Below are 18,125 nucleotides of genomic sequence, written 5' to 3'. Positions count from 1 at the left end.
TATGTTTACATTTACATACAAACATTATACTTGTACGTGTGTACCTTTTTCGTTTTATATTATTTGACACATTTCGCACTTTGTCAATGCATTACACTAACATTAATATATTTGATTATGTGCAGCGACGAATCAAACAAGTTCCCATTCGACTATTTTTTTTAATAGAATAAATTACAAAATAAAGTCTTATGTAAATAGTAATGAAAATAAAACTTGTCACCTAAAATGAAACGAAGAAAGTATGAAGATATTGGTAATTGTACAAAGCTATACAATAAGTATATAGGTATTAGAACCAAATATGACCTAATGACCTAAGTTAAACCAACACCAAACCTTAAATTAAACTTGAATGAATATTCTCCTAAATGACTCAAACCAAGTCTAATCTGATCCAATTTATTCATACCTTTTATAAAAATGAGACATCTATGCTAATATATTAAAAGACATTTCTAAAAACGTCGATGGATGTGCCACGTAGTCCTATTTATTTTATTTTTTTTATAATAAAAATGGTTATTTAACCATCAAAGCCAATTATCAACTATTGTAAAAAAAATTTAATATAAATACAAACCACAAAGTTCAATTAAAAAAACTCAAAATATAACTCAAATTTAGTTTGACAATGACAAATTCAGTATTGAATTTTTTTTTTAAAAAATTATCGATTGCATGTTTACAAAAGTAGCAACTTGGGGCAACTCTCGGCTACTCACCAGTTAAATAATTATGAGTAGTATCATGCCACAATCTTGCTCCCGAGGGCACAATCCGGTTGAGTGACCCACTTACCCGCCTTGTCCCGTCCCATAACCAGGCAACGCTGTAAAATTGGGGGTAATACCGTACTTTCAACTGTGATAAACCCTCCAAAGTCCCAACAGATTCAGAACTTCTGAACCAAAAATTAAGAAAAAGGAAGTAGGGTTTTTGCAGGATTTCATCTTCGTCTACCTCAATAAGGTACGCGCCATTAATTCTCAATACTAGTTCTTGATTTCATTGCATTTTCCCCCATTTTCATCGTTCAATTGATCTACTAATTAATCAAATTGTTTCATTGTTATTTCGAAAATTTTCAGATGCAATCCCTAATTAGGACAGTTCGATCGAAATGCAGATTAACCTCGGATTTCGTCCCTTCGAATATTCGCAGCTTCGGTTCTCTCTCCACCATTGTTTCGGTACTTGCATTTCTTCTATTTTTCCTTGTTTCTGCCTTTTATTGATTATATATATATATATATATATATATATATATATATATATATATATATATATATATATATATATATATATATATATATATATATATATATATATATATATATATATATATATATATATATATATATATATTAGCTGGGAAAATTGAGGTATTGAAACAGTGAAATTTAATTTGTAAATTCTGAAATTATTAGTAGTTACTAAATTTTAATTTGAACTAGGAAATCGCTTGGAAATTTTGAATCTTTGAAGCATTCACTGAAACTTTTAGAGCCTTCAAAGCTATGTAATCTTTGCTTTTAAGTGTAACCATTAAAATGGTGTGATGATATTGTGGATGTAACTTTTGTTTTGAAAGAAAGTTAAGGAAATCGATAAAAATACGTAATTTTTTTTCTCAATTCAGTTGTATGCTGAGAGATGTAATCTTGATTGGAGGATTATTTTTGGTTCATCTACTTGGGTTGTGCTTGGTTGTAGAAAGAGTCCTATTCTAAGAAAATAAGATTCTCAGTTTTCTATTGTTTGGTTTGTATATGAGCGCGATTATTTTAGGTTGAAAATGGTTGCTCTAAAGTTGCTAAAAAAAGTTTGAATTTGAGAAAGGAATGCTTCATTTTAACCCCAGGCTTCTCCCTTCCTCCTTCACTACCAAATTTCTAGTGCCAAGCAAAAGATTGCTGTTGTTCTTGCTTCACACGTTCTCTATAAAATGTCTCCTATACTCGGTGATGAAACACTTCAGCGCAAGTATGCCAACTTGCTAAGACTTGATTTGGCTGTAAGACTGTCCACAACACTGTTCAATATTTGAAAGTATTGCTTAATTTTTTGTTGCATGTGCGAAACCTATTTCAATTTGTAAGAGAGTAAGATTTCAGTAATCAAGTATTAGAGTTGTGGAATGAGAAGCCTTCATGTAAGAATTATGATTATTTGGGTAATGAAGAGGATTGTGAGAGAAATCAGACTTTGATGGAAGCTTTATCTTGCATATGGGTTGTTTGGTCGTTGAAGGGGCTTATAATGAAGTAAAGGCTACTTGTTTTCTCAGTGCATGACCTAGGCAGTTAAACTTGAGTAGACGCTGAATCTTCTGATCTGAGTAAGCCTGCCTACTAAGAAAATTTCATGACTGAGTACATGACCTGCCTATTAAGAAGATTTTATCTATAAGTGGACATTTCTTGTTATGAGGAAATCAATTAGGGGGTAATATGGAGTAGTAAAAGTGTTCTGGGATGTAATCATGTAACCTTTTGTGTAAGTTAGTTAGGGAAGGTAATATCATTTCCGAGTTGAGCTAATAGGTTCCTTGCCCCCCCCCCCCCCCCCCCTATCTGAAGAAAATAATTTACTCTTCAATAAAGGTAGATCCCTCTACCTAGTCTTTAAAACCATCACAGTTACATCTGTGCATCCACCACTGTCTTTCTCTAGGCTCCAATTTATTTGTATGCCCTCCAATTCAATTAATTTATTCCAAGCATGGCCTTGAATTCAATTTTTCTGCTCCAATGAACCATCACTCTTCTATAAATACATCTGTTATTTTAATGGAGACTGGATGGCTGGATAAGATATGGTGAGATGTTGTGGCTGCAGTAGTCCTAGGTTAATTACTTTCTTCTCCCCTCTCTCCTGTTCTATCTTCTACATCATCTCCTTGTCCTTTGCTTTCATTACCTTTTTCAAGTTGGCGTTGCCCGTAGTAATATTTATTGAAGTGGCATCTACTACATCCGTTTTGAATACTCTTAACACTTTGTGATGCTGAAATACCCCCTTTCCTTTCCTGTGCTCATTGGATGTCCATTTCAATGCTTATCAGTTTTCCATTCCCTGTTCAGCTCAATTAAGTAGAATCTTTTGAATACCCTGACTGCAAATAATTGTTATATTTGTTACTAACTGTAGCACACTAGCACGAATTCTTTATATTTTTTCATAGAAAAGGAAAAGAGAACTATGAAGTATGACTTGCCTTATTCTAAAGCTGAAATGGGTTATTTAAATATTCAAACTCACAGGGAAGGGAACTTGGCCATGAATGTGCTTCAAAACATGGATATGCTGCACCTTCGTTTGCTTTGTTCAGCGGAAGTGCAAAGTTTGGTGCCATTCACGAGGGTGCTTTCTCTGAGGGACTTATTCACAGGTGCTTCTCTACTGCTGGTACTCCTGCAGCATCAATCACACAGGATACTACAGCTCCTGAAGCTGATGTGCCTGCTCGCATAAAATTTAAGAGGCTTGACAAAACAGCTAGGCACATAATGCAGGTATGCTTGCTTTCACTGCATCTGTTTTACAAGGAAATTGAATGCGCTCAATTTTCATTCTTATGTCCATCCAATATTTTTTTTCTACAGATTCTGGATAAAGAAGCAGTTGAGGAGGTAAAGGGACAGAGAGAAATTCCTGATATCAAGCCTGGTTATATCATCCAGCTCAAATTGGTATGTAAAACTTGGTAGAGGCAAATTTTGATCTTGCATACATGTTGGCTAGATGCAACTATTGATCTTGCATACATGTTGGCTAGATGCAACTATTGATCTTGCATACATGTTGGCTGGAGGCAACTATTGGTCTTGCTTTCATGTTGGGATGGGAACCCTCAATGACATGTTTTTAACTCTTCTTTATTTTCATGTGTAAAAACAGGAAGTTCCTGAAAACAAAAGACGTATTACTACAATAAAAGGCATTGTTATAGCAAGGCGGAATGCAGGATTAAACTCAACATTTAGAATAAGGAGACTAGTTGCTGGAGTTGGGGTTGAAAGTCTTCTTCCAATGTATGTGTACTTAAAAAGCCTCTTTGCAAAATTGAATATTTCCTTCAATAATAGAATTGAACATCGCCTAATGCTAAACCCAAAAAAGCCTGCCCATTTATTAGCCTGAGACACCAGTCTAGCCTTATTACTAGCTGTGAAAAGTTCAACCAAAGCCAGTAAGATTTAGGATTGAACAGGCCAGACACAAACTTTGCTAGAATAATATATTTGGGCTGCATCACATCTCCAAAAAATGGTTCAACTTCAACCACCCTTTTTCTTGTTTTTTACAATTTTCTTTCTCCAGAAACACATTTCCTCAAAGCATTTTCCTTTGATACTGAAACCTCTGCAGAACTTCTGTTGACCTTTCTATTGTTGTCCCTGACTTCCTGTCGCTAATAAATTTGTTCTTCCTGTCTTGGAAATGAGATTGAGTATATTATAGGGCTTACAAATTTGAGATGATTATTTATGTCTAAATTCTTGATGACCTGTGATTTGACTGCAACAGGTACTCGCCTAACATAAAGGAGATTAAAGTGCTGGATAAGAAGAAAGTGAGAAGAGCCAAATTATACTATCTTAGGGAAAAGATGAATCCCCTAAAGAAATAGGACCCCGACTTTCTTTCAATTGTATGGAGATCAAATAACTAAGAGGAAAAAAAAAGGGTTCTTCACTAAGATTTGCAAACACCCTGCACTATAATGTCTGTGGAACCAATGATAGCTGGGCTGTGACCATTTCAGGGTGGCAATGCAGATCATTTTTGTGAACAGATCCAAAACCACTCTAATGTATGTCCAGATTTTTTTTTTTTTTTTTTTTTTTTTTTTTTTTTTTTTGTGTAATTCTTAATGCGTAAAATAGTGCTATGGTATATTGAGGTTTAGCAATGTGGATAACAGGTAGTCGAATGGCATTAAGCTGCCAGAGTAATAAATCCTTTTGTTGGTTCCTCTTGCTTTTTTGTAATGAATTTACTTGCTTGGATGCTGGTTTATTACGTAAGTGATGTGGGATGTAAGTCTGATATACAGAGGAAGTTAGATTAAGCTTCCAGGGAAAGTAGCAATGCGTTTATCCAGGTTGTTAGAGTTTCTGACAGTCGAAGCACGCACAGCGTGAAGAGCTGCATATTCTAGCCAGACAACTTTCTCAATCCTTATACTAGCCCATATACAGGTTTGATCATTAACTAATGCCTCTGCTCTAAATTCTTAGATGCGGTGTCTGAAAAATGCTTCAAATATTACCCTTTTAATATTCAACTTCAAATTTAATCTATGCCCCTCCCTATATTTCATAACATCAAGATAGACTAAGATGTCAATTAGCTAAAAATGGCTTGTTCACTATTAAGTAAGCCTACCATGCTTCTATGGATACTTTTCTTACTAATTTCTAGTTTTTCTCAATAATTTTTCGTGCAAAAGAATAAGAAGCACTCGAAATTTAAGGTTCCTTTCATATACAAAATCCTCCTTTAGAATGTAGTTAGAAACATCATTCCTGTTGCTAGTACTTTGGCAACAAAACTATCCAACTTTAATATATGCATTCGGTGTAAGGCTCTCCGAAGATAGTCTGCATTATTTTTTTAAAGAAATTGTCGAACCCTGACTTTGATATATCGTGCATGAATAACATGTTTTCGATTTCTAGCATTCAACAATCACGTTCCTACTAGCCGTATGATTCTACAACCATAATTTTTAAAAATGAACAAGATTTAATAATTTTAGAATTATTTTCAAATGTTAATATTTGATTTTTGTCGAAAACAATGGAATCTGATTTGAAGAGTATTGTACAAAAAGTAATCAATATGGTTTACAGAATAAATTACTACGAGCAGCTTTTTTTTTGCCTTCACCTTTCTTGTAGACTTTTTCCAGAATCTCCTGAACAAAGAATAACAGTTACTCTGATTTGAAGAGTATTGTACCAAATGTACGAGTAATCAATATAGTTTACATAATTTGAATGGAGCGATGCTTTTGCTTCAGTCTACCTGTCTCCTCTAACCTCTAACCTCTATCATCGATCATTTTCTCTTTAGCACCTTATTGTGCTGGAGTTGTGGCATAGTCTTATATCGGTCATCAATCGATATAGAACCACTCCACAGCTCCATATGTCCACTTGGTTGTGAACTTGTGATACAGATACAACTAACCACCTTAAATGTTAGATGGCTGCTAAATGAAGGAAGAGCAAATAAACATGATAGAAAAGATAACCGGGTGACTGAGGGAAAAAAATTATCTGGCAGAAGTATCTCTAATTCTCTATAAATGTCGAAGACATATAGAAAAACATTCAATTCTACCTTGACAACCTTTTCCCATTTGGCATGGCTATGAAGCAAGAAGTAGGACAGGTTCTTCAAACTTGCAAACCTCCATTGATAATATGCGGAAGTGTAGCGTTGTGTCGTTCAGTCACCGTCTCTGAATGGGCCAAGTTCCTTCCTGGCATTTGTGCCACTTTCAGGTGACAGGCGCCACACCGAGAGGAAGGTTATAGCCTTAAGAGTTGATGATCACAACAAATGTCACTTCCACAGCTGCTCGGTCTAAGTCTCATAGCCATGAGAGTATAATCTGAATAAGACAAGAAACTCTAATTAGTCCTTTATTCATGATAATAGTATAATAATTAGAGGAATTGTGTGACTAAGACATGTTTTGCATGTTGATTTCTTGTTATAAATCAAAATATTATTTTACAGATCTATATCTTTAAAAGTTTTAAAGCCGTGCAATTGCATGATTTTTGGGGTGAATTTTGGGTTGAAGTTCCGTAATTGGTATAGAACTCATGCAATTGCACGGTTTTAAAACTTTTAAAAAAATAGATCTGTAAAAAATATTTTGATTTAAAACAAGAAATCAATATGCAAAACATGTCTTAGTCACACAATTCCTCTAATTATTATACTATTATTATGAATAAAGGACTAACTAGAGTTTCTTGTTTTATACAGATTATACTCTCATGGCTATGAGACTTAGACCGAGCAGCTGTGGAAGTGACATTTGTTGTGATCATCAACTCTTAAGGCTATAACCTTCCTCTCTTCGGCGTGGCGCCTGTCACCTGAAAGAGGCTCAACTTCCATGAAGGAACTTGGCCTATCCAGAGATGATGACTAGAAGACACAACAATACATTTCCACAATATATTATAAGAAGGTTCTCTAGTTTGAAGAGCAGTCTCATACCTCTTCAAATGGGAAAAGGTTACCATGGTAGAATTGAATGCTTTTTTGTATGTCTTTGACATTCAAGAGAGATTTTTCTACCAGCTAATTTTTTCCCTCAGTCACCCCGGTTATCTTTTCTACCATGTTTGCTCTTCCTTCCCATAGCAGCAACATTATTGAAGGTGGTTGTATCTGCTTCAATATTAGATCAAAAGTGGACATATGGAGTTCTGGAGTACTGGTTCTATATCGACTGATGACCGATATAAGACTATACCACCACTCCAGGCATCTACTTGATATCAAATTAGAGTTGACAGAATAAGGTGCTGGGTAAGGAGGAAGTTATTGATGATAGGATACAAATAGACTGAAGTATTGGAAATATTGCAGCCCCTACAATATAGGGGCCTTCAAATTATGTAAACCATATTGATTACTTTTTGTACAATACTCTGCAAATCAGAGTAAGTGTTATTCTTTGTTTAGGAGATTCTGGAAAAAGTCTACAAGAAAGGGGAAGGAAAAATATTATTCTGTAAACCATATTGATTACTTTTTGTACAATACTCTTCAAATCAAATTCGATTGTTTTTGACAATCTGGCCAATATATATAAAGGTTAACATATCACATATATCTTTGGTGTCCAATTTTGCAATAGTTCTGTAGTCTTAACATACAGCCGCGTATACAGATCATGAATTTTCTACAATGAAAAAATTTCAAATCAAGAAGTTTGTTTTCTCTGTAAATGGCAAGCAGACAGGGATAGTACTCTGATTCAGGTTATGTAGTTCTCAAACGTTTCTTCTGTGTCCTGTAGTTTTCGCCTTCTATAATCTGTACAAAATATCTACTTCAGCACATATTCATGCTATTTGTCATTCATCTAGTTAGCTTGCTCCTCTTTTCATCATCCTCTTGTAGTTTCTTCTCAAAGCTGGCGATAAAGTCTTCCATACATGCCTTATAAGTTTCCATTCCTGGTACCTTCTTTGCAAGCTCCAACGCCAAACTCATCCATTTTTTTGCCCCATCAACCTGCCTGAGTCTCACAGGGACTGCTGCCCTGTTCCAAGATGTGGTGGCAAGCCATTTCCCTTCGGCAACAGGGTACTCACCTTCTCTGAGCCCCACCATAATTCGTTGTGCCTGTTTATATAGATTGTACACCGCCTCATCATCAGCATCTCCCTTGTAAACCACAGCTATAGTAATTAGCCGTCTTATAACTATAGCCACCTCATTATAGTCTGGTAAAGGTGAAGCAAGTAAACCAGAGAGGCAAGCATTTAAAGTGGTGGTTGCTACTTCAGCATTAAATTGAGAACCTTGTGAGAAAGCAAGGCCTATCTGAAGAAGATCCTTCGGGTTAGAGACCTTTGAATTCAAATAACTTTTCACAAGGAGGTGCTGGGATCTTGAGTCTTTCATCCTTCCATATAGTTCATATGCATTCATCATGTATACAAGTTGGAATTTTGGGTCGAGGCTGCTGTCTTGACAGTCTGATGGATTTTCTGCAGCTGATAATGATTCCACCAACTGACAGCATGTTGCACGAAAATATTAGTGGGACTTCATAGAATATAGCTAAGCTACCTTTATTACAAAGGAAACTATTTCGTACCTTTCCAACTCTATCTAGCAGTTCTATGGCTTTCCTCACTTGTGCATCCAACATCGCAACCTTCTTTTGCTTCTCAGTGGCTAACATTGCAGAAACAGCCAGGACAATTGATTTGCAAACCATTATGTTGTTTCCTTCTGCTTCCCTGTCAATCTTAACATCATAGAATTCAGCTGCCAAACTCAAAAATTCAGCACATAATTCATAGCTTTCTTCCACCCCTGCTCGTGTCCCTGCATTCCATGCATTTGCTGCGATCCAGTTTTGCTCTCGCCTTCCAACCTCACCTTTCCCAAAGAAATTATCAGGCCCTAGCTCAGTCATCCTAGTTTGGGCTCTCTTCATGTGCTTCAGGAGATCATACTCATGACCAGATTCTTGAACAAGGATTGCTAGAGTGGTGCGAACCACAACTATCTCAGCTACTGGCATTGGTTTTCCTGATGTGTAGAAGTTGAGGAGATCAGACAAAGAGGAAACAGCAACTCCAAGTGCACGACATGCAACAGCTTCATGCGCTGCAAGTGAAAGAAATTCTGTAGTGAAGTCAGTGCAGCCCATCATAGCTTTTATCTGAGTTATGGCAGCAGCATGATCATTCTTTTGCAAGTATATCTTGAACTGCCCAAATCATAAGGAAAAAAAAAAAAAAAAAACTACAGTGAGGCTAAGATAGAATGAAACAAGGTTTTTTTAAAAAAAATTTAAGCAAAAGCAAGCAAAATTTACAATACCTTCAGAAATGCACAGGCTATGGTTGGCTCAAGCTGCAGGAAAAAAATGCATCAGTATCATAAACATCTTTAGTCTTTCTTTGTTGCTCAGCCTTATACCAGATGAGAACAACACACAATACCTTCTCTGTCTCATCAATGTATTCCTTAGCTTGATCAAGCTGGGAGAGGCCCAAGTGGCATAGACACAAAACTCTGTATCCCTTTGCTCGTAGAATTCTGCTCTCGGTGCCACTGGGCACATAAAGCATAGCCTTTTCAAATAATCCCGCACTAATCTCATAGTCCTTTGACCGAAAATGAGCTGCAGCACTGCTCAGGGAAATTAAGTTGGTCAAAAGGACGGGAGTTTGTAAAAGAGAAGTCTCTACAAAAAAATAAAAAAGATATGCACAAAAGCAGAAAGATCAACATAGATAAGAATCAGAAAATGAACAGCTACAACTTATGCATACCATCCCATCTTTGTCTAAATTGTCTCAAGTAGACTACTGATTTTCCTCATTTTGTTTTGTTCATATCAATTGCTTCATAGATTCAAATCCGAGGCATATGTTGATTGCATTTTCTCAAAAATCTCTTCCTGCCACACCATTACTCTGCTTACATACATATCATAGCAAATCTCAAATTCTTCAGCAAACAGATCCTCAGAAGTGATGTCATGATACCACCAATTATAAAAAGACGGTGTTATATGAATTACTAGCAATAACTCCCTCCACCAATTCCTAAATCTCTCTTTCAAATTAAAACCTACGTTTCTTATGATACATTTCAGGGGCATCTACATTTCAGAGCTGTAGCTAAGATTTAAGTCCCCACAAGTCCACAACAGCCTAAGTGATAGAGTATATAAACCAATCTTGGGAATCAACCATTAGCTTGACCAGTATTGGTTTATATACTCTTTCTTAGGGTCTCTACAACATATGATACCACAGCCACATGATTTATAATTACACAGGCCAAACATTAACCACCAACAGGAAACAGTATACAAGACCACACCTAATCATGCAAATCATTCATTAAAACAAGTTCGATACAAAAGACAGAGGTCCCATGAAAAAGTAGGCATGAAGAAACCAAAGGAGAGCAGCATATCACACCCAGAGCGAGATCAAAAGACAACAAAAGGATCCAACAAACACGAGACAAAACAATACAAAGTGCAAACAAACAACCACGACAAGATTATGCCTTGAAGATAACTATCATAGGCAAAATTGGTTCACTGGGTACTGAAGAGTAGCAAGAACAAAGCATTTGTTGCAAAATTTTCATACGGAGTATTAATTTGTTATGCTCTTTAGTATCCACTAAAGAGACTAAACAAACAACTAAATCACAAGAACTTGGACTAGTTCATACTGTAGTAAAGCCTCACCAATTCCACAAGACAGCATGTAAGGCTGCTCTTTCCTTTGCAGCTGTCTCCCCAGCAAAAAGTGTCACCACCCTTTCATCACTCACCAACTCCTCCGCCATTATCTTTCTAATCCGTAACCCTTCCCCACCACCACCGCCTTCCCCTATCACCTTATAAATCACACGAACCGCTGCACCAGCACTAACTTGGCACCGCCCTAACAGCCCTAGAAAAATACTCTTCACTGTCTCAACTCCAGCCATACCAACTGCCTTAAAATACGCCTCCACAGCTGAAACCCAAACAGCCTCCGGAACCCCCTTATTTACAACCATATCCCTCAGCTCTTTCTCTGCCTCACTAAACCTCCTTAATCCCAGCCACGCCTTCAATGCTAAAACACTCAAACTCGGGTGCTGATCGCCGCTTTTAACACCACTATAATCCCTCAAAACCCTCACACATTTAACCACACTCTCAAACTCTTCCCTCTGCAAATGCGAAGCAGCAATAAAACGCAGAGTCGTATCCCTCAAAGCCTTCAAACTCAGCGTTTCATCCGTCTTCTTCACAACTCTAAGCCCTTTCTCACACAACTCCAAACCCTCATTCATCAACTTCAACACTTCATTACCCTCCGAAACTCCGCTCTTCATCAACAGCGCCTTCCCAAACGCCAAGTATTGCTCTGCAAGAATCCTGTAATTCTCCGCCGTTTCAAACAGAAACTTCTTCGACCGATTCAACAACGCAATCGAAACGTTTCGATCCGAAACCTCCCACGCAGTTCTCGACCTCGCAATATTAAGATCGAGCAACAGTTTTCTCTCTCCTAGGTCAGAAATCGAATCAATTTCAACCTTCGCAACAAGATCCGTTGCTTTCTCATAACAATCATTCGCCAAATCAAACTTCCTCATCTCATGCCAAATCAAACCAGTCTTGTAGTAGAACGAAGCCGCCTTCATCGCCGGTGACGGAACTCCAGCAACATCACCGGCGATTGCGAGAATGTCGGCGGCGGATTGCCGGAGCTCTACGTGTCCTATTACGCCGGCGTTTGTGAGATCGACGCAGGAGTTCCAGAGACGGTAGCTGAGCTTCCATAGCTGAAGCTTGACCGATTTGGAGAAGGAAGGACCGAGTTGACTCAGTTGAGTCAGACATTGTCGAAGCTGAGGGGAGAGAGAGGAAGGTAAGGGAGAAGTTTTAGGAGAGAGAAGCTCGATTTGTTTGACGAGTGATTCGATTTGTTGGAGGATGAGTGAAACGGCATCGTGTTGCCGGAGGTCCGGCGAGTTTATCTCTGCTATTCTCATTTTTGCCGGGAAAATTGGGCGTTTATTTGAATGATGAAGAAGAGAAAGAGGCGGTTGTTTAAAAAATACAAAGGAAGATAGAGAGGTTCTAGGAGGGAAAATTTGAAAATTGTAATTATAGTTTGAAATTTCTTGAGATTGAATTACAAAGAGATTGAATTCTAAAGTAACGGCTACAATTCTTACAAACAAATTGGAACACGGTTTAGACATGTATACTATGAGTCTATGAGCATCGTGCTCTTAGTTTGAAATGAATCTATTTTCAGCTCACAAATTCTTTAATACTCCTTCATGTTTTTTTCTTTCAGCTCACGGTTTAGACATGTTCTTTTCATAACTACATAATATATACTTCGTATATAGAAATATTTGGTCTTAGGATGATTTAGTAATTAGTATTTAAGCTTATATATTCCAATACATGAAAATTGATAAGGTGACTTCCCATCAGAGCTAATTTGATACGGAGTATGAAACTTTGACAAGCAACCAATTCTTATTTTGGTAGCGATATGGTCCAAGCGGGTCTGATACTCTGGCTACAGGTCCTAGACGGCTAGACCTATTGCATGGTGGCCAGCACTCTTTCATACAAGTAGCAAATTCACGATCAATTTCAGCTATATTCATAACTGAAACCATATAAGCTACTTGTAGTAAGAAACATGAGATAAGAGAAGAGAAATGTACAAACACAAAACACGGTACATATATTAGAGGATTAAAAGGTCTCGTTATACATGAAACTGAAAGAGGCTAAAACACTAAGCTTGATCCTTTTTTTTTTTTTTTTTACTTCGCCTTACATTATCTCAGTTTTTTCCCACCTAATACTAAGATTAACCGTACAGTACCTGACATCTTAGAAAAAGGGTTAAAAACTTAGTAGTTAAAATCAGAAGTTCATGAGAGTCACCAAATTAGCATCAGTACTGATAAGGAGGGGCCTGATACTGGTACCCATTGGCGTAGTAATTTCCATGGCCCGGAGGAAAGCCATAAGCTGGGGCACCCAAGACAGGAGGAGGGCAGTGATTATCAGTAGGTCCAGCAGGGTAAACATAGGGTCTGTTGTCAAACACGTAATGGGGAGGGTACCTGTCAGTCAGCCTAGCAGCATACGGAGAAGTGTTGGCAGCAAGGTTAGTGACGCGGGGAGCAAACCCCACATTGGTAGCACGGGGCCTCTTGGATTGAGGTTTAGTAACTTCTGTTGCTCGTTTCTTATCTGCTTTTGCCTTCTCAAGATGGAATAAGCGTTTTGCCAGAGTCTCCATAGGAAACTGTTCTTCAAGCTTGTGCTCTTCCACACATTTCAGGACAGCCTTCAGAGCACTGAGCTCTCGTTCATTCACATCGTTGTTCTGAAAGAATAATACAACTAATAAGGTAAGAGAAAATTTAGTTAAATGTTTGCAGCATAAGATGTATTACTACCAAATTTTATCATCATACACCCAAGTGTCTGAAGGAGTATGAGCAAGTGCAAGGGCAACTGGGCATGCACACTTATAAGCGGAATATGTACAAGACTAGCAAGAGCATCTATGGAATATCCAATTTCAACTAATATGCATCAAAAACTGAAGTTATTGCAGATTACACATGCTTTCAGTCCTTTCACACACGTAGTAAACCAATTTATTGTAGTTATATATGTTACAGAAATTTATTCTATCCACATAGTAAATACATCATGGCCTCACAGAGTCACAGGGTATTAGGGCAATCTTTAGGCCACATAGGAGTAATACAAAGTGAAAAGGAAGAACATAACCATAAACTAAGCAAAGAAATAAACAGCAGAATGAGAAGGAAACCTGTCCACTGGGAGAAGACGGTGATGCATTTCCAGGCTTAACTGGAGAAAGAACTTTTTTCGCTTCCTTTAAATAGTTTTGCAGCAGAGGAACGGGGGGAAATTGTTCAGTCAGCTCAAATTGAGAGGCCAAATTAATGGCATCAATTTGTCTGCCGCTATTAATCAGCACTTCAATTACACCTGCAGATTCCAGCTTGAAGTCAACAACCATAACACATAAATGCAAAGCCATGGCTTTACTTGTTGATATGCAGTATTAATCAAGAGATGATGCAGAATGTGCAAGTTATCAACAAGTTTCCTATTACATAAACCAGGGAGCTAATATGCTTTCCCAACAAACAAATTAAAATGAACACAAACACACACACACACACACACAAAATTCTCTCCTTCTTCCAATAAGAATCAGTGAAAAACATCTAGCCTAAGAGTGAGAAATGCCAGATTTTATTAGGTAAAATTATGTCAATGAACGGGAAAGGGAACATTTGAAATAATTAGGTTAGTTTTAGTTCTCAACTTCAAAGGTCCACTAATAAGTACCACAGCCAGACACCCCACCTATGCGGCTAAGCCTATCACTGTTTGGGGAAAAGCTTGATTAAAAAAGAAGTGTGTCAATGTTAAGGGGTCCAGTACAGCAGTTCATAAAAGCCTCCCTGCATTTTTCATACCACTCCAAGACTTTGGCTTGTACATAATACACAAATCTGACCTGGCATTTTATCAGATAACCCAAGTGAGCGGCAGAGATCAGCAGCTTGGCGACGACGCGACACCAAAGGCACTAGTTTGGTTAGTTCTTCTGTGTCAAAATCAGATGCAATATAGAAAGTAGCCAGAAGTTGTAAAAATGCATGAGCCTCCAAGGAGTTTCCACTTCCAGCTTCCATGTCAAGTTCATTAAGCTTTGGCTTCCATGCCTCAGCAATAGCTTTTGCTCGTGCCTTAACATCTGCAGAGACTATTTCAGAAACAGTGGTTGCATCCAGACTCGCAAACAAAATGCTAAGACATTCCATCAACATGATGCAGGTACGGCGAAGACCCAAAAGACTGGAATCCTTTTTTGCATCCAAGTTTGTCACATCACCACGGTAGAAGTTATTCAGCGAATCAAGAACCAAACAGGCAGGGTCAGCAGCAGCATTCAAAGCTTGTGGTATTTCCTCCCGCATTGATGCAAGGTTCTTGCGGTTGTCAGATATAAAATTATGAAGACCCTCAGCATCCATCTCTTCACATAGTTTGACAAGCTCAGGGTAAGATGTCACCTCCCCGTTTCCATTATCAGCTGACTGCACTTCTGGACTTCCATCTTCAGCTGTTCCACTAGTATATTCAGAAGTAATTTCAGATATCAAAGAGTTAGTTGGTGTGTCCTCCATGGTTCCACCCTGGCTCTCACTGGTGGCTTCAGAATATTCTTCACATGATACCCTCCATTGCTTCTCTTTAGCATTAACAATAGCAAAAACAGCAGCATCCCTCTTCTCTTGAAGCCTCTCTAAAGAAGCCTGCTCTTTGGCCACAACTGCTGCTTTACGCTTCTCTAGAATCTCTTGTGCTTCCACTGTCTTGTTTTCATATTCCTTTTCCTGATCTTCCAACTCATGAAAACGCCTCTTAAGTGATTTTTCCAAACCATGGAAATGGGCCTCCAGCTCTTTCCATTTCAAATTGAGGGAAATAGCCCTGTGACTTTCAAGCTCAGCAAATGCTTTCTGAAGTTGCTGTATCTTGGAGGTTGCAGAATCTATGAGCACGCCAACAGATTGAGTATCCTCCATTGAAAATACCGCTGGAAAAAGGAGCAGCAATCAACAGATTAATATTAATAAGGGAAGGCAAGGAAGATTAGATACATTGGCACACAGTTTTGGCAAGCAGTGTCATATGCAGCAGATAAAATCAGGAAAATATATATGTAGTATATATACTTCCTCAGTTCCTTTTTTTTTTTCCTTGCAACAGTTTTCATTTCACGCTAGCCAATGCATTAAGTCAATCACTTCTTACTTTAGACCACATGTTGTAATGTCCATCAGAATAAACATAAGCCATATGAGGCACAGGGAACAGCCAATAGGCACCAGGTCATTTATCAAAAACCAATTACTAACACATAAGCATTTAAAATGCTGAGTTTCTTGCCCACACAAAATCACAAAACCAACATGACAGATTAGGGAAGTAATATGATCATAGATAACAGTCAAAAGCAGTAAGAACAGAAACAGACTTCACATACACAAGGAAGAAAATGAGTGCATACAAACATCATCACAGTTACTACCTCCGTTACATATTAGTTGCAACTTTGGAATATTTTATCTCTCACAAATATTACCCAATGTTGCAACTAATATGTAACAGATGAAGTATTTAAAATGAGCAAATACAACACACATCTAAATTCTAAACTAACAAATTGGAGGATCTAGTTACCTTAAAGCATACTTCCTCCGTTCTAGTAATATTGCAACAACTGGACTTTTGCACTATTCATCACGCTTGTTTGACCACATATTATGATTAGTAACATATAGCCATGTGGGGTTTTGTTAGATTTGTATCGTAAAATACTTGCACAATATCAACTTTTTATAATTTTTACTCTTATATAATTATAGATATTTAACATATAAAATGTGTTTTGGGATGCGTAATTTCATCGTTGTCGTAATATTTGTGGAAAATTATAATCTAAGTCGTAGCCTGGAAGTATAATAACCTCACCACCACAGACACACATACACGCTAATTGAAAAAACAATTACAGGCAAACTAGGAATATCGAACATACAATCACAACAACATATCAAAATCCAAAAAAGGCACACTATAAAGTGGTAAATGAAACGAGTAAAAGAAGCTTACTAGTGACTACAATAGCAGCGGCTTCAACTTCTTCAGGCACCAACTAGATCTACCATAAACCTAGAAAAATTAAATGAAGAACAAACTAAAACACCGAAAAATCGAACATATCTCAATTACAACAGCTCAACCGGAGAAAAATTACCAGAAATTGCAGAAACTAAAGCGAAAAAGAAACGCACGATTACTTAGATCTACAACACCATAGCAAAATGCATTAAGCTACACCAAGCTCAGACAATTAATTCCTCAAAAATCAACAGAAATCACATCATTTAGCATCATATTAAGTCAAATTTTCATCAATTTCCAGCTAATTAACTTCAAAACTTCAACAACAATAGCTCAAACAAAAAATCCTCAAAAATTGACAATAATTACAACACTAACAACAAATTCGTTCAATTCTTGATCAAATTCCAGCAAAATTAGGTCAAAAAAATCAGAAATAATCATGATCTAAACATAAAATCAAGATCAATTAAAAGCAAAATTAAACAAAAAGGCGAGAAACATACCAAATCGAAGAAAGTAGGAGAGAGAAAAACATGAGGAGATAGATAGTAGTAGTGCGGCGGAAAATAGGTTTGATAAATAATTCAGTCCATAGTATATGTATCTGGATAGTAGAGTGCGCAATCCAATCCCTAGAGAGAGAAAGAAGAGAGAGAAAGAGGAAAGTGAGAGAGAGAAAAACCAAAGAAAGCTTTATCTTTCTCACTCAACAACTTTCTCTCTCCTCCAGTTGCCTACCCTCCGACACAGGAATTTCTGCTTTTTTTGCCAGTCTAGCGGGAATTATTAAATTAATTTAATAATTAGTGAAGAATATGACGGGGTTTTGAGAAATGAAATCCCGTTGTAAGAAATCCTCGTATTACGGTGCAAATTCTTCTATTCTATTCTTTCTATCTGGAACATTCAGAGAGTTGTCTTAATTAGAGACTAGAGAGAGATGGAACAAACAAAGATTTTGTGAATTTTGGCGCCGCGTAATTTCAAATTCCCACCTTAATGCTTCTATCACTGTTGCCATTAATTCTCGTTACATCTTTAAGCTTATTTTTGTTGTCGTATTCTTAATCTAAGGTCCTACCTTATTTTCACTTGTACATTGACTATGAGGAAT

General features: G+C 37.3%; 3 protein-coding genes across 5 annotated transcripts; 1 reads left to right on the top strand and 2 right to left on the bottom strand.

Annotated features, from left to right (window-relative positions):
• The first annotated feature begins 823 nt into the window (after positions 1 to 823).
• On the top strand, positions 824 to 5,023 carry LOC110727522 (50S ribosomal protein L19-2, chloroplastic-like). Its single transcript, XM_021907084.1, has 6 exons — positions 824 to 972; positions 1,092 to 1,193; positions 3,267 to 3,518; positions 3,609 to 3,695; positions 3,904 to 4,037; positions 4,534 to 5,023. The coding sequence occupies exons 2-6, from the start codon at positions 1,092 to 1,094 to the stop codon at positions 4,634 to 4,636; spliced, it is 678 nt and encodes a 225-aa protein (XP_021762776.1). The 5' UTR covers positions 824 to 972; the 3' UTR covers positions 4,637 to 5,023.
• A 2,735-nt stretch (positions 5,024 to 7,758) lies between these two features.
• LOC110727521 (TPR repeat-containing protein ZIP4-like) lies at positions 7,759 to 12,577 on the bottom strand. Its single transcript, XM_021907082.1, has 5 exons — positions 10,988 to 12,577; positions 9,720 to 9,909; positions 9,598 to 9,630; positions 8,864 to 9,484; positions 7,759 to 8,778 (listed from the first exon to the last, which is right to left on the bottom strand). The coding sequence occupies exons 1-5, from the start codon at positions 12,499 to 12,501 to the stop codon at positions 8,119 to 8,121; spliced, it is 3,018 nt and encodes a 1,005-aa protein (XP_021762774.1). The 5' UTR covers positions 12,502 to 12,577; the 3' UTR covers positions 7,759 to 8,118.
• Positions 12,578 to 12,976: 399 nt separating this feature from the next.
• Positions 12,977 to 17,785, bottom strand: LOC110727520 (FRIGIDA-like protein 3). Of its 3 annotated transcripts, none has more exons than XM_021907079.1 (5): positions 17,515 to 17,784; positions 16,997 to 17,056; positions 14,832 to 15,917; positions 14,112 to 14,293; positions 12,977 to 13,655 (listed from the first exon to the last, which is right to left on the bottom strand). In XM_021907079.1, exons 3-5 carry the CDS (start codon positions 15,904 to 15,906, stop codon positions 13,218 to 13,220), a joined length of 1,695 nt encoding a protein of 564 aa, XP_021762771.1. In that variant the 5' UTR covers positions 15,907 to 15,917; positions 16,997 to 17,056; positions 17,515 to 17,784; the 3' UTR covers positions 12,977 to 13,217. The 3 variants fall into 3 exon arrangements, with proteins under 3 accessions (XP_021762771.1, XP_021762772.1, XP_021762773.1); XM_021907080.1 differs by having other exon boundaries at positions 13,218 to 13,655; positions 16,997 to 17,045; positions 17,515 to 17,785; XM_021907081.1 differs by lacking the exon at positions 16,997 to 17,056 and having other exon boundaries at positions 13,218 to 13,655; positions 17,515 to 17,785.
• Between the last annotated feature and the right edge of the window lie 340 nt (positions 17,786 to 18,125).

The sequence above is a fragment of the Chenopodium quinoa genome, unplaced genomic scaffold (genome assembly GCF_001683475.1).
Source record: "Chenopodium quinoa cultivar QQ74 unplaced genomic scaffold, ASM168347v1, whole genome shotgun sequence".
Taxonomy (NCBI): domain Eukaryota; kingdom Viridiplantae; phylum Streptophyta; class Magnoliopsida; order Caryophyllales; family Amaranthaceae; genus Chenopodium; species Chenopodium quinoa.
This window is presented reverse-complemented; position numbering and strand designations above follow the sequence as displayed.

Bases quoted from the DNA above. Each gene is read 5' to 3' on its own strand.
- LOC110727521 (XM_021907082.1), bottom strand. From the start codon at position 12,501: ATGTCTAAACCGTGTTCCAATTTGTTTGTAAGAATTGTAGCCGTTACT. The intron at 9,910-10,987 runs GTGAGGCTTTAC...TTCCCTGAGCAG, and splicing joins CATGCTGTCTTGTGGAATTG to TGCTGCAGCTCATTTTCGGT. The intron at 9,485-9,597 runs GTATTGTAAATT...TGATTTGGGCAG, and splicing joins TAGCCTGTGCATTTCTGAAG to TTCAAGATATACTTGCAAAA.
- LOC110727520 (XM_021907080.1), bottom strand. From the start codon at position 15,906: ATGGAGGATACTCAATCTGTTGGCGTGCTCATAGATTCTGCAACCTCC. The intron at 14,294-14,831 runs GTCAGATTTGTG...TGGAATCTGCAG, and splicing joins GTTATCTGATAAAATGCCAG to GTGTAATTGAAGTGCTGATT. The intron at 13,656-14,111 runs GTTTCCTTCTCA...TTATTCTTTCAG, and splicing joins CGTCTTCTCCCAGTGGACAG to AACAACGATGTGAATGAACG.
- LOC110727522 (XM_021907084.1), top strand. From the start codon at position 1,092: ATGCAATCCCTAATTAGGACAGTTCGATCGAAATGCAGATTAACCTCG. The intron at 1,194-3,266 runs GTACTTGCATTT...TCAAACTCACAG, and splicing joins CTCTCTCCACCATTGTTTCG to GGAAGGGAACTTGGCCATGA. The intron at 3,696-3,903 runs GTATGTAAAACT...GTGTAAAAACAG, and splicing joins ATATCATCCAGCTCAAATTG to GAAGTTCCTGAAAACAAAAG.